This window comes from Mycotypha africana, assembly GCF_025528875.1.
Source record: "Mycotypha africana strain NRRL 2978 chromosome Unknown BDF20scaffold_1, whole genome shotgun sequence".
Lineage (NCBI taxonomy): Eukaryota > Fungi > Mucoromycota > Mucoromycetes > Mucorales > Mycotyphaceae > Mycotypha > Mycotypha africana.
In genome coordinates, this window is record NW_026515725.1 from 1,929,474 (window position 1) to 1,943,308 (window position 13,835).

The 13,835-nt window shown below is 37.6% G+C and overlaps 5 protein-coding genes across 5 annotated transcripts; 3 read left to right on the forward strand and 2 right to left on the reverse strand.

The window, feature by feature from the left end:
• Window positions 1–482: 482 nt before the first annotated feature.
• On the forward strand, window positions 483–1,035 carry BDF20DRAFT_844900 (60s acidic ribosomal protein-domain-containing protein; the record flags this gene model as incomplete). Its single annotated transcript, XM_053079647.1, has 3 exons — window positions 483–548; window positions 629–872; window positions 951–1,035. The coding sequence occupies 3 exons, from the start codon at window positions 483–485 to the stop codon at window positions 962–964; spliced, it is 324 nt and encodes a 107-aa protein (XP_052940740.1). The 3' UTR covers window positions 965–1,035.
• Window positions 1,036–1,073: 38 nt separating this feature from the next.
• Window positions 1,074–2,665, reverse strand: BDF20DRAFT_844902 (CRAL-TRIO domain-containing protein). Its single transcript, XM_053079648.1, has 6 exons — window positions 2,570–2,665; window positions 2,449–2,487; window positions 2,087–2,341; window positions 1,829–2,006; window positions 1,581–1,732; window positions 1,074–1,497 (listed from the first exon to the last, which is right to left on the reverse strand). Exons 1-6 carry the CDS (start codon window positions 2,648–2,650, stop codon window positions 1,234–1,236), a joined length of 969 nt encoding a protein of 322 aa, XP_052940741.1. The 5' UTR covers window positions 2,651–2,665; the 3' UTR covers window positions 1,074–1,233.
• A 1,643-nt stretch (window positions 2,666–4,308) lies between these two features.
• Window positions 4,309–6,870, forward strand: BDF20DRAFT_46402 (major facilitator superfamily domain-containing protein). Its single transcript, XM_053075512.1, has 8 exons — window positions 4,309–5,069; window positions 5,162–5,308; window positions 5,387–5,441; window positions 5,508–5,584; window positions 5,667–6,003; window positions 6,069–6,170; window positions 6,241–6,339; window positions 6,406–6,870. The coding sequence occupies exons 1-8, from the start codon at window positions 4,425–4,427 to the stop codon at window positions 6,690–6,692; spliced, it is 1,749 nt and encodes a 582-aa protein (XP_052940742.1). The 5' UTR covers window positions 4,309–4,424; the 3' UTR covers window positions 6,693–6,870.
• A 177-nt stretch (window positions 6,871–7,047) lies between these two features.
• Window positions 7,048–8,701, reverse strand: BDF20DRAFT_811296 (tetrapyrrole methylase; the record flags this gene model as incomplete). Its single annotated transcript, XM_053076674.1, has 2 exons — window positions 7,048–7,755; window positions 7,970–8,701. 2 exons carry the CDS (start codon window positions 8,699–8,701, stop codon window positions 7,048–7,050), a joined length of 1,440 nt encoding a protein of 479 aa, XP_052940743.1.
• A 1,034-nt stretch (window positions 8,702–9,735) lies between these two features.
• BDF20DRAFT_46448 (uncharacterized protein) lies at window positions 9,736–13,737 on the forward strand. The gene is made up of 3 exons (XM_053075514.1): window positions 9,736–10,156; window positions 10,246–11,270; window positions 11,382–13,737. The coding sequence occupies exons 1-3, from the start codon at window positions 9,859–9,861 to the stop codon at window positions 13,284–13,286; spliced, it is 3,228 nt and encodes a 1,075-aa protein (XP_052940744.1). The 5' UTR covers window positions 9,736–9,858; the 3' UTR covers window positions 13,287–13,737.
• The last annotated feature ends 98 nt before the right edge of the window (window positions 13,738–13,835 follow it).

Below are 13,835 nucleotides of genomic sequence, written 5' to 3' on the forward strand. Positions count from 1 at the left end.
CAACCTGCTTGATTTTGTTGATGTAAATATGTATGCATACTGAACAAAAAAAGCAATAAAGAACAGATCATTTTATTTATTTCTGTCCTCATGAAGCAAAAGGTCTGGTTTTTTTATTTTTCCCGATTGCGGCTCCAATTGAGCATTTGCGCGGGGGACAATTTTCGGATACAGCAACAAGCTCTGTTTGACAGCTTCACCAAAACCAAAAGCAGTGATGCCACAATAGTTATATCCTCCTTCCATCCATCCGTAACGCGTATGTACTCGCATATAGAGAACGAAATATATATGAGCCGAGAAGAGTCATTCTATATCCATTTAATCGAACCTTGATGAAATCAATCTAATCGATGGCTACAATATCATTGTTGTGATGGATTAGAGCGATACCTCTTGTCATCTCATAATTTCAGCTTTAACGCAGAACAGCTATATGTATTAACATTTTGCCAACTATTTTTTAATTTGAATAATTTAGCATGTCTGCCGAACTCGCCGTCGTTTACGCTGCTCTCATCCTCGAAGATGACAACATTGAAATCACCGTAAGTTTGGACATGTAGTTACATGTAGCTCGATTTATGCACGAAGCACGTTCAGATTGCTCAGTAGTTTTTGTTGATAGGCTGACAAGCTCCAAACCCTTGTCTCTGCTGCTGGTGTCGAAGTTGAACCTATCTGGTTCTCTCTCTATGCTAAGGCCCTCGCTGGTCAAGACCTCAAGTCTCTCCTCATGAATGTCGGTGCTCCTGGTGCTGCTCCTGCTGGTGGCGCTGCTGCTGCTGGTGGTGCTGCTGCCGGTGGTGATGCTCCCGCTGAAGAAGAAAAGGCTGAGGAAAAGGAAGAATCTGATGACGATATGGGTTTCGGTAAGTTTATATAGAGTGCATATTCTTTAGGTTTAAAACCTTTTTGCTAAATATCCTTCTTAAAAAATTGTACTATAGGTCTCTTCGATTAAAGGAATGATTACAGCTCTTTAATAGTATTGAATTATCATTAATCACCCAGCAACAGCACCTTATATCTACAATTACGTATCTAACAACAGTATGTCTGTATTTTTGATCACAATGATTAAATTTTATTAGTTGTTTCTGTGGTGCACGGATGTGTTACTTTAATCTTCAAAAATTGGGAACTGTCTATACAATTTGAACAATGTATTGTTCTCTAAAACTTGTTGAGTCAAGAGTGTAGAATTATAACGGGAAACAAAGAAACGTCATTCTAGTGAAATGCAGGTCCCCGAATGGTATCAGACGTTTTGCCTTGTTTCATAATGTCATCGTTATAAGCAGTAGCTACTTTTTGGTTAGCGTCGGTAGCGTTCAGCGGTTTCGCATTTTTTAACACTTGGGAAGGTACACAACCACCATCCATATGATCACAGTCGCATTCGCCCCCTAAAAACTTGGGTAGATTCTCTGGTGCAATTTGTTCTAACAGTGCTTTTTTGTAATCAGATCCAATAATTTGTATCTTGGCAATAGTCTATGTCAATATTGTTTAGCGAAGGAACTTAAATTTATGAAAAACTCGTATTTTATTATTATGCCTCCACTTATTCTACTTACACCAGGATCAAGCCACGCTTTAACAATCTTCCAAACATATACGAAGGCACTGGGAGCATTTACCAAAAAGAATTTGTTGAGAGTTTCTGGATAGTACTTCTGATCACAGTCTGCAATTGCTCTAATAAAATTCAAAGCTGGCATATGCAGCTCTATTGTTCAAACAATATTAAGAAACATGACCCCATCAGTAACAGAGCTATTGATAGATAAAACATAGCTTTGCCAAGCATATTTATGTCACTTACGGCCCCAGTTCATGCCAGTACAGTCAAAAATGACGGTCTCCCTATTGATGTGCCTTCCAGCTGCAATTGAACAATCTTTCATGACAACTCTGTGCAAAAATTCATTACAACCGATATGATATCCTTGCACCTCCTCAACTTTTGTATATTTCGCCAGTTCTTTTGCCTTATGGTAACCCTACATATTAATGTCAGAAAAAGCAAAAAATTAGCTGATTTGTTAGTCGAGCAATAATTTATTGACCGTATCTAAATTACCAATCTTTCAATGTAAACAGGACATCCCTCTCTATCCGTTTTATGCAAACAGGCACCACCCATATACTTGTTGATTCTAAGGACTGCTTCGGATATACCCGGCTGTGCTTCCAAATTACTATCAGGAATACTATGAAAGCCCCGAACAGCATAGAGAACAGGAAGTTTATTTTCATCTGTGGCCACTGGATGATAGTCGATTTGGTTTTTATCTCGCCACTCATACATTTTCAAGAGTTGGTCTTTTGCAGCTGCCTAAATCCGAGAAAATATAGAGTACGAGTACTCTCATTAATAATGTTTTCTCTTCTCATCGCATATGCAGGAATAGCAACATTTTTCCAATTGGAAGAGTAACTTACAACATTCCAGCTACGAGCAATTAAAAATTGTTCAAGATACTAAGCATAAATTTTCGATTTTTCTTTTTAATATTTTTGTCATTTGAGTGACGAATTGACGCTTCCCAAAATTATTAGTTACCTGATCAGGTACTGATTTATTCAGATTGCTAATTTCCTCCCTTAATTGTTTTATTTTAGCAGCTTGCTCTTCCGGTGTCATGTTGAGCTTTTAACAGAGAAAGTTAGATTCGAGGACTTGCTTTTGTAGCGATTTCCAAATGAAGTTATTACAGACCAACTCAGCGACGTTTATTGAGATTGAATTCTTCGCCGGACACTAGAGCCCTCATTTGTTTGCTGTATTGTAGGCCGTGGAAGTAGAAGTGTATCCAAAGACTTAAAAAGTCTGAATTTTGCTAAATCACATCTTTCAAAGATTCAGTTTAACCTACTCCTTGTCTTAACCTCACAAGGCAATATGATGATAGCGGTAAAAATTGACTGATTGAGATTCTCAAAGCTCTGACGTTCTCAAAAAGGAAGCTTTTTCTTCTAGAACAAATGCAAATACATTTGCCCAAACCAATAGATCATGAGCTAGTGAACTACATAAGACGCTTGTGCCAGATAACGCTGTAGCACGGATCCGAGCATCTTCAAGTATACACACATTATGTAGACAGTGCTGACGATTTCACTAGTTTTATTGAAATCCTAAGCAGTATCTGATCGTATGAAGCATATTCCACGAATTTCTCTCACAACCACAGTTATACGTAAGGCACTAGCTAATTCGCAGAATAATTGCTATAAAACATTCGCTTTCTCCTTAAATTATGCTATAGCTTTTCATTAAGGGACTTTTTACAGAAATTCAGATTACAGCACAACATTATAATGGCCAACCCGGTTGGTTCATTTAACAATTTTTTTTCTTTTTTTGTTCGAATGTCATTATCTTTATCGAGATTAATATCAAAAATAGTATTTACATACTGTTGCGTAAGCATCTATTGTCTTTTTGCTAGTTTTGAATCTCTCAATATCTAATTACATTTAGGACAAAAGCCTTAGCAAAGCCTTTCATTTAATAGCAAGGATCAACATAGGTACAGGGTGGTGTACATCAAAAGCTCTTGGATCGCGTATTACCGTGTTTGATATGATGTAGTTCGTTATCTTGAGAAATATGAAATCATGGGGTTTAAAGATTTATTTGCAACTTCCACACGTTATACCTACAAATTACTCTATATATAGAAGGCGTAGAATCAAGCCTACTTTATGTACGAACTCTTTACCCGACATTTTTCTATTTGCCGGACTTATACATAATAAGTATCATGCTTTTACGTATGGTGCTTTTCTAGTATGACCAATTATCTATAGTCCCAGTAAATTTTTTTGTATCGTATTCGCGACTTATATGACCAGACACTAGTTCAGATGAATATCTTAAGATATATTTTGAGAAATATCTCGTAAAATTGAGCTAGGTTTATTGATTAATGTTAATCAAAAATGGTGGAGATCCAACGTAATGGACAAACTCTTCCAGGTATGTTTATTGTAAAATGCCCACTAGCGAAGTTAGAATAGAGAAACTTGTGCCTTAATTGATATTAAGGAGAATAGAAAACAAGCTAAAGGAATAATCCGAGCAGTAAACCCGCTTCAACAATATGCCATTATGAGCTCTTGCATTTCGTTCTGTCACTTAGTTCACATTATTTCATCTCACATATGTAAGGAAGAAGCATGATTTTTTTCAGTTAACAAATACGAGAATTCTCAACTAAACCATTAAATCCATCCCTTTTCGTTTCGCTTTCTTCCTAGTATTTCATTCGTTTAACTTACAATAAGTGGCTCTTTCATATATAAAGAATATCATTTCACGAAAGAAAAAGAGCATTTCCTTTGAACGATTACCATCCTTACGGTAGAGCAGGACTCTCCTACTTGAATTTCTCGTGATATACATTTCGATCATAATGGCGCATCAACAACATATACAACGGCATAAAGACCATCAATATCATTCCTCTTCAACATCAACTAGATACTTCACATCAAAAGCCTCTCAAGATACAATGAATTCTTTGCGTATAGAAAGAGCCCCTTCATCGCATTCCCGAAGTTCGCTCCATCATCCTATAATAGTAGACCCATTGATACCTCTATCAACAACAGACAAAGCAGAAGAATCTTCAAATTCATCTGAAACTGATGAGGGTAGAGTATCTAACCATACAGCTACCAACAACAGCGATTTAATACCTACTCGAACAATACATGACTTAGAATTTGAAGGCAACAACCTCGATGTCGAAAAAGGTACAGGGGCCACTAGCCATCATTTTGCCGATGGTATTCCGGGATCTACGACTGCTCCTTCACCACTTCCAGAATTAAGAACTTATCCTATCGCTTGGCTATTACTATTCTGTATTGTATGCATTCGAGCTGCCGTTGCTATTTTTTCCAATACCTTTAGCCCTATTCCCTCAGTAACAGCGGAATTCATGGGCGTTTCTTTATCAAGCATTAACTGGCTATACAACATAATGGCAATAGCTTACATTTTTGTAAGCTTCTTTACAAGTTACTTATATAAAAAAACAGGTGTCAAATGGTCGGTATGTATGAAATTCTCAAAAAAATTATGCTAAAACAGAACGCATAATGTAGTTTCTTAGCCCTTTTAACAGTATTTCCTTTCCTACCTTAGCTATTTATTTCCGGCGTCTTGCTTTCAGTTGGATGTTGGATTCGATGGATTGCAGTTAAAATAAGCCCACCATCGTTTATTGTCATGATGATAGGCCAAACAATTGCTTCCCTAAGCTCACCAATTAGTCTTAATATCATGACCATGGTAAACAATTCGTAATCACTCAAAATGAAAAGACAAGAAACTAGACGTGATTTCAACTATTGACACTTCCTGTTGTAGTTCACTGTACTTTGGTTTACAGAGAATAGAAGAGCAACTGCTGGAATGTTCATTGGTAGGTGCATTAAAGAACAGCCAGACTATTTAAAGTAGAACTAACCTTCCGCGCGATTTTGCTCAGCATCCAATTATGGCACAATTATTGCTATGTTTCTAATACCAGCAATTGCAACTGGAAAAGACAAAATTGAACTGACAGTAAAGATATATTTTAAAGTCTTGATCTTTTTCGTTTCCTGAATTAGCGTAATGATTTGATTTTGCTGCTAATAATTTGTAGGTTATTGTTGTTGCCGCTATCAGTACTGTTTGTACAATACCATTTTTGTTCTTTCCTCGAAAACCAAAGACTCCTGCTTCATACGAAGCATTGAGAGAGGCCAATAATGTAGATAACAATGTACCTGCAAAACCGCAGATGTCTCTCATGCAGGAAGCTCTCTTGTTACTGAAGAATCCCCAATTCATCATATTATTTTTTGTGCACGGTTTCAATATTGGGCTATCTATAGCATGGAATGGTTTAATGAATCAGGCTATCTCTCCTTATGGATATTCAGATGGAGATGTCGGCATGATTGCCGCTTTAGGCGTTGTGGGCGGCTCATTCGGTTGCCGTAAGTAGAATGATGGTTGCGTAACATTCTTGAAATCGTTTGACTCAATTTCTGTCAAACTACAGTTGTTTCTGGTCCTGTGATAGATCGTACTAAACAACACAAGGTTTTGTTGAAAATTATGACACCACTGATGTTCACAACTTACGTTGCATTCGTTTTTGTCGGTAAGTCTAACTTTTTCCCATCTGTTCTTTACACTATCTTCTAACAGCATATCAAATTTTATCATTGTAGTGAAGCAAGATTCTTTTGCGGCGATTTTGTACACAAACATGCTGAGTCAATTCTTTCTCAGTTTTATACTACCCATTTGTGTGGAATTAGGGGTTGAATGTACGTCTTACTTGTTGTAGTTCTTAGAGAGTATAATTACATTAAGCTTATTCTTCCAACAAACAGGTACTTATCCTGTGACTCCATCACTGTCAACTTCACTTCTATGGCAAGGAGCTCAATTTATAGGTTTCGTACTGGTGATTATAATGGATTTATTCCGTGACCCATACGGTACGCCTAAAGGTAATATGTACAAAGCACTAGTTTTTCAGGCTATAATTGCAGGACTATGTATGGCCTTTGCGCTCATCTTCAATGGACGTATGGCACGGTCGGAAGCATTGCAACAACAAGAAAAATCCGAACGGTCAGAATCAGCTGCAACGCTTTTTGATGAGAAAAAAGTCTAGCAAAATACTGTTAAAAAAGATAGTAGCATTTGTACACACTTAGAATAGTTCAATATCTATCCTACTATTGAAATCTTAGGGGAAAGAAAGCAATAACTACCCCACATTTTTATGTATTAATAGTATACAAATTAAATTTTGCCCAATAAACGAGCAGTAACAGTAGTAATTATTGCCCTTGAATAGTGGGCTATAACAGTTCAATGATCAAAATATTTTAGGTAAAGGGTATTTGGACTATCAATATCTAGGATTATTGAAGAAAGAATTACGCCCCCATCTGCAGCTAAACTCAAAAACAAACAAACAACTGAAAGCAATTATGATATATCAATGTACTTCTGAGAATATACTGTTACTTTGCTGGAATACTTTCAACAGCATTGCCAGTAACAAGCACAGCAGGTGCCTTGATATTATGATCAGTCACTAGAGTATCCACATCTTGCAGCTGTCCGAAAACAATTCTCTCCTCTGGGCAATTAGAGTTTTCTATCCAACAAACCGGAAGTGTTCTTGGGTAGTGTCGATCTAAAAGGAGTTGTTTCAACTCTGGAGCTCTGCCGACTGCCATAAGGACTACCAAAGTCTGTGATCTTTTGAAATCCGGTAAATCAGGCATTGCACCTTTTGTTCCTCTTCCCGTGGTGATGATCACTTGATCCGAAACACCTCGAAATGTAACTGGTATTTTTGCGGCCATCGGTGCTGAAAAGGCGCTGGATATTCCAGGAACCAATTCAGGCTCAAATCCATGCTCCCGGAACCAAATTATTTCTTCACCACCTCTTCCAAAAAGTAAAGGATCGCCAATTTTCAACCTTACTACATGTAATCCCTGCTTTAAGCCTTGTAAACACCACTGCATCAATTCTTCTTGGGCTTCATCGGACTTCCCTGTCGTCTTACGAGCAATTCGTAGTTCACCTGTCACTAAGTCAAGAATCTGTTGTGGGATTAAGCGATCGCTGACAACTAGATCTGCTTCTTGCAGTAAGCGATGCGCTTTGACAGTGATCAGTTCGGGATCACCAGGTCCACCACCTATTAGTGTAATACGAGGCTCTTTATTTATTGTTGCCATTGGAAATATTGAGTTTGTTATATTACTTTGGAAGGGTAAAGAATAAAGAAGAAAACGATAAGCACTGTAAATTTGTATATCTAAATACCAACTTTCCAAAAAAAGGAACCAAAAAAACTGGGGTAAAAAAAAGCTTTTTTTAGATACAAATAGATCTTCTTGAGGTAACAGCTCTTTAAGGAATTGGTAAAACAGAATCGATATCAGGTATTGCGCCAATAATGAAGCATTCTCTAATCTTGTCAAAGAAGGCTTCCTCTTCTTTCTTCGTTTTGATTTCATTAAGTCGGCCTATGCCTTCAATACCCCATTTTTCACATATACTTGTAATCCATGTCATCCTCTTTCCTGAGTTCTTCATAGAAGGTTCCCATTCCCTCACTTTGGCACGTAGTTTTCCCATCATTTCAGTTGCATTACCCATATTCTCTGGTAAAGCTTTCGCAGCAGCGACACGTATCATATTGGCCATTTTGGGACCCTTTCCGTTTGTTGAAACAGCAATTTGTAAAGGCCCATCACGATGTTGGGACATAAAATAGAAATCACATAAAGGTGGGACGTCCGCTACGTTGACAGGAATACGTCTGTCTCTGCACAGTTGTCCAATACGAAAGGATTCATCGTAGTCATCCATGGCTGTCAAAACCATATCTATGTTGTCGAGATCGCTGTCTATAAATTGGCGATTGATCCATTCGACTTCGCCATTGTCGATTCGAAATTTGACTTCCTCGTTCAATCCTTTTTCAGGGGAAACGACAAGGACTCTCGCATCGGCTATTTTTAGCGAAACGATACGTTGAGCGGCAACGTTGCCTCCACCCACAAGAAGAACTTTCTTGTTCGCAATTTGATAGGCCACGACAAGTGAACCACCTCCTAAGATTTTTTCATATTTTGGTTTGTTTGATGCTTCTGACATGATTTCGGGCAAAGAACAAGAAAGAAAGTGTACTTTCTCTGATCCAGGGTAAATAGTCATATTAGAAAGTTTTCATGTCGGAGATCCCTACAGAAGAAGAAGTAAGGCGTTGTTGAATCAATTAGAGTTTTTGGAAGATGAGATAACAGCCTTATTTCATTGGTTTTACGGTAACAGTACTTTTTCAAAATTTGTCCATTTAAGTACTGATAATGAGATATCTGTTTATGAAGGCTTGAAAGTAAGATTGAGACAATAGTAATGTTCCTGAAAGGTGCTTTGTAGATTTCCTGCAATGTTTATTGCAATGTAGCTCTTCTGTCGAAAAAGCTATGTTATTTGGCAATAAGTTATGTCAAGAAATTCCCTATGTCCTTTTTTGTTGCAACTACTTAAATTTATGGATAAAGGATGGTTTTCTCTGCGTAATTACATGTGCCATTTTTCTAGCTTAATGTGGCAATAATATGACTTAATAAACGTCGTTTATATTTATCAGGAGAAATAAAAATACTTTAAAAAAAAGTGATAAAAGAGGGAGGCAACAGGGGCAAAAAGTAGAAGATGGGAGAAACTGATAGGATGCGATGAGGAACCTACAGGCATAGAATGATCTTATTGATAGCGTATTTGCAATGTCGTGCTCATACTTTGGCAATAATCTTGCAAACTATTATTTACATGAACCTGCATATGCAGATAAGAGCTTTATAGTACAGAAATCTAGGAAATCTATTTACCACCCTAACCAGATCTAAATGGTCAACTATTGTTGCTAGTAGTAAGACGATAATATGTTATAGCTCTTTCTTAAAGCTGACTGGCTCAGTTAAGAAGTCAGGAGATAGTTGGCTTCCTTGTTAAAAAAGAAACAGGAAAACTACACGCCTTTTTATAGAAAAAGGCAACGCATCTCTATCAACTAGTAACGCGTGCATAACGATGGGTATTTTTATATAGGAAAACAGATATTACAAAGACGCAAAGAAGAAAAAGTTCCTTTTTTTTCCCTTCCTCTTTAAATCCCTTTTACTTATTACTTTTAATTTTCTTATTCAATACGGTTCGCTATACGGTTCAATTTTCTCGATAGCGCTTCTTTTTCCTGATAAGATAACTGTTTCTTCCAGCAAACAATTACGAGAGTATCTGTTGCGATGGGTCTACTAAAATTCACAAGGAAATCCCGCCAAGCTTTACCCACATCGAGTGCCTCAACACACGAACAATCCTTCGCCATCAAACCACATATTCCAGCGCAGGAAAATGATAATGATCGCTTCACGTTGACTTTGTCCAGTAGCACTAACTTTGATTTAGGAAGTATTTCAGTTCAAGAAGAGTTAACTACAAGTCTGATGGACGACATCATGAATGAGCTTAGTACGACAAATCATGCAACGATCAAGAATTCAGAAATAACAGAAGGCAAGCCTACCGCAAGCATTCAAAGAGGTAAATGACCCCCTAATTGGATATCTGACAAATGATATTGTTCAGTCAATGTTTGGTAACCATAAATCATTGGGAAAAAAAATCGTTAGGTAAGAGATTGCCGCCACTTTTGAGTTTTGACGACGAGCCCCCATCAGCAGTAGCTGAAGAAAATCAAGTTGGAATACCACCTACACATTCATCAACTGCAGTAGGACGAAAAAACCCTGCATTACACATTTCAGGACAACAGGCACAGAGTAACAATAACAAAGGAAATTTTGAAATGCACAGTAAACAGTCATTTTCCTTTAGAGGCCAACAGAAATCACAATCCCTGTGTCCTGTTAACGGTAACAGCGTGAACGTCATGGATGTTAGGGATGGCAAAGTTGCAAATACTATTGATAATAGTATGAATATCACCTATTATAGCACTCCACTTAATGACACCCTTAGTGCTACATCCAACGAGCAATCTGACACAGATGACGAATTTATTGCTACAATATCAAGAACACCACCTCAGACAGTATCGAGCAATAACAGATTGTCTCTTCCTCCTCGAATAAGCAGCTCAACAGACCTACACCATCTTGAGAGACCTCACAGAAATTCTACCTTTTTGAGGACCACAACTCCCTCTTATTTGATTAATAGAACTACAGCTCCTGTTTCTAATCTCAATACTGCCACTAATCAAGGTAATTCCTCTTCATCGAAAAGCCTAATGGATCGAATGAAAGAAAGACACAGACAAGAAACTCGCCACTCTCTTCAACAACAATCAAATGCAAATGCAGAAAACGTTGAGCTTACTACTCTCAAGAACCTTACCTCGCCATCTATGCTCTCCCTGTATAACAAAACCATGGCTACCGATCAACAAATGCCGCTGCTACAAGATGCATCTGCATCTGCAAGTAACCCTCGTCCCAGTGGCTCGCTAGTTCAATCTCATTCCTTTACTACATTCTCAAAGTCATTCAATAACACATTCATACCCAACAAGCGCCCTGATGGTCCACTTACCCGAAGTACTTCCGCCATAAATAGCAAGTTGGCGACTAATATTACTAAAGAGATACCGTCGATTGACAAACATAATTTTATAAATGCAGATAATACAATTCAGGTTAGTCACAGTGCAAAAGCCTTAATGAGTATTGTTCTTATTATTAATGGTTTACATGTTTTTTCTTTTCTTTTTTTTTTTTTTTTTTTTCCTTTTTTGTTTGAACAACAGGTACAATCTGGCATTATTACAGCACGGCCAATATCCCACCGCCTTTCATTCTACGGACAAGCTATGCCGTTGAAAGTTGACAATAATGGGCCGTACTTTACATCTAATGCACAAAATAAAAATTGCGGGCTGTATGTTCAGGGTATGCAACAACAATCAAGTACAAAAAAAACCGGCAATAAGAACATCATCATAAAAGTTTCTTCCAATGATATAGTCGAAGCTTCTTCATCTGTGAATCAGCATCAGCTTAATAGATCGGTATCTGCATATCCAAGTTTTCCACAAAAACACCAGTCGCAAATCTTCCATGACCAATTTCAACAACAACTTGTGCAACAGCAACAACATCAGCAAAACATGCTTCTACAACAACAGATACAACAACAGTTGGACTTCCAACAGCATCAAATTCGACAGCAACAGCAATTGCAACAACAGAAACTTCAGCAGTTGCAGATAGACCAGGAGCAGCAACTACAAATCATCAATGAAGCTATTATGAAAAATTCATCCTTAAAAGCTGCCCAACGTGATGTTTTAAGGGAAATGTATATGGAAACAAAAAGTCAACTACTGATGGCTAGTAAGATAAAGGATCATCATGCAGAAATTGCTACTACTCTGCCCTGCTCAGCTGCAGCAGCAATAAGGCCACTTTATGAGCGCGAATCTTCTGCAACTATAAGCCGATGTAACTGCTGCAATAGAGTTAAGAGACACAAGCGTTGCTCTTATGTTAAGAAAAATATTAGCCACCATCATACAGAAACTCTTGCTAAAGAAGACAATTTATGCCCTACTTATGTTGATTCTGGAATCGAGAATTGTCTTGTATCAGCAACCTCGTTGCGGAAAGGAACGTCGATCGATATTGTTCAAGCTGAAGTGAGTAAGGAAGAAGAGAATCAGTCAACAGTCAACATTTCTGCTGATACATCCATCACAAAGGATAAGGCTGCTCTTAAAGAGGCAGAGGGGTTAAAAGCGAAACCTATGAATGGAATGATTGAGAACAGCAATAGCGTTCAGAATGCATTACTGTCTAATTCATCAACGACTACTCTGACAGAAGGGAACAACAGAAAAGTAGATATTACTGAAATCACTATGAAAGGAGAGCCCGCGACTATAACCAAAATAGTGAGTGACTTAAAGGAAAAGGATGCGGAGTACATCAGAGTCCCTAAAATGCTAAAGCGAGAGCTCGAAAATATGCAGATGCAACGTTCTCATTATTCTGTCCCTAGTCTTGTATCTTTACTTCATGGTGAAGGCGTTGAAAATGAAAATGCACAGCAATCGAATGTTCAATTGAAGGATTGGAGCAACTATCGATTAAGCGACGTTTTCGCTGAATTGAGCGAGCACAAAGAGAGTGAGGTTCTAAATGAACATAAGCCGCAGACCGACGCCCTTATGCCAAACGTACATTTAAATCGATTATCTGATACTGATAAAGAATTTGAGCCGGCCGTCAGCAACAAGTATAGCGAGGGGACGAAACCATCGTCCAACCACAATAATGATATGGATACCAATTTATCCAATATGAGTAAACGTTACTCTTCCTTAGAGTTCAACTTTCAATGCTGTCCATCATCAGATTATTATCATCGCCATCATCATCAAAAAAGCCATAACTGTAAGAAGCATCACCACCATACGCATCACCCTCACCACTGCTCATCTGTTGCTGTATCTAAGAATTGGTCCAAAAGACATCATAATTGCAAAAATACTGCAGCTCCGAGGAGAACTTTATCCGCTTTCGCTTTGAATAATGCGTCATCTTTAACTGCAGCCTACACTCGGTCGCAACTTGAGGGTCATCAATATTCATGTAAAAAGCTACACAGACATATAGCACATCAACAAAACCACCGATGTCATCGTCATATATAAAAAGTAACATATTGATTAGGAAGCTGTAATAGTTTTGTTGTAATTTCAAGATATAAGTTAGTATCATAAAAGAGAGAAAATTTTGATTAGATATACTGTTTGAAACTTATAATGTACATTCAATGCCTAGCCGCATATTTTGTCACGAGTTTAGTTATTGCCACTAGTAGTTCATCAACTTTGGTATCCTGCCATATCCTGCGTAGAGTTCAAGACTTCGAGTAATTCTTATTTCATAACAATTTATAAATATATAGACGGACTGTTGTTAGCTACCATGACTACCACTGAGCAATACGACAAGCAAAAAATGTCTTAAGAATGTTTAAGAATATATGCATAAGCAAAGTGCGCCCAGTGCAAAGCATTAAGCCAAATTTTTTATCATGACTAGTTTAATTCGGAAGGATGACAATTTGTTATGAAAACACTATATGCCTTTTTAAAGAATATGAAAATGGTTGAAGAGTTTCTATTTTTACGGCTGCTGTGTGACGAATTCATGTTGAATTGTTCAAAATTTGGCATCTTCATATTTTCTTCATGTTA

Bases quoted from the DNA above. Each gene is read 5' to 3' on its own strand.
- BDF20DRAFT_844902 (XM_053079648.1), bottom strand. From the start codon at position 2,650: ATGACACCGGAAGAGCAAGCTGCTAAAATAAAACAATTAAGGGAGGAA. The intron at 2,342-2,448 runs GTAAGTTACTCT...TCTCGGATTTAG, and splicing joins TTGCTCGTAGCTGGAATGTT to GCAGCTGCAAAAGACCAACT. The intron at 1,733-1,828 runs GTAAGTGACATA...TTTGAACAATAG, and splicing joins TACTGGCATGAACTGGGGCC to AGCTGCATATGCCAGCTTTG.
- BDF20DRAFT_46402 (XM_053075512.1), top strand. From the start codon at position 4,425: ATGGCGCATCAACAACATATACAACGGCATAAAGACCATCAATATCAT. The intron at 5,070-5,161 runs GTATGTATGAAA...TTCCTACCTTAG, and splicing joins AAACAGGTGTCAAATGGTCG to CTATTTATTTCCGGCGTCTT. The intron at 5,585-5,666 runs GTAAAGATATAT...AATAATTTGTAG, and splicing joins AAGACAAAATTGAACTGACA to GTTATTGTTGTTGCCGCTAT.
- BDF20DRAFT_46448 (XM_053075514.1), top strand. From the start codon at position 9,859: ATGGGTCTACTAAAATTCACAAGGAAATCCCGCCAAGCTTTACCCACA. The intron at 10,157-10,245 runs GTAAATGACCCC...AAAAATCGTTAG, and splicing joins TACCGCAAGCATTCAAAGAG to GTAAGAGATTGCCGCCACTT. The intron at 11,271-11,381 runs GTTAGTCACAGT...TTTGAACAACAG, and splicing joins ATGCAGATAATACAATTCAG to GTACAATCTGGCATTATTAC.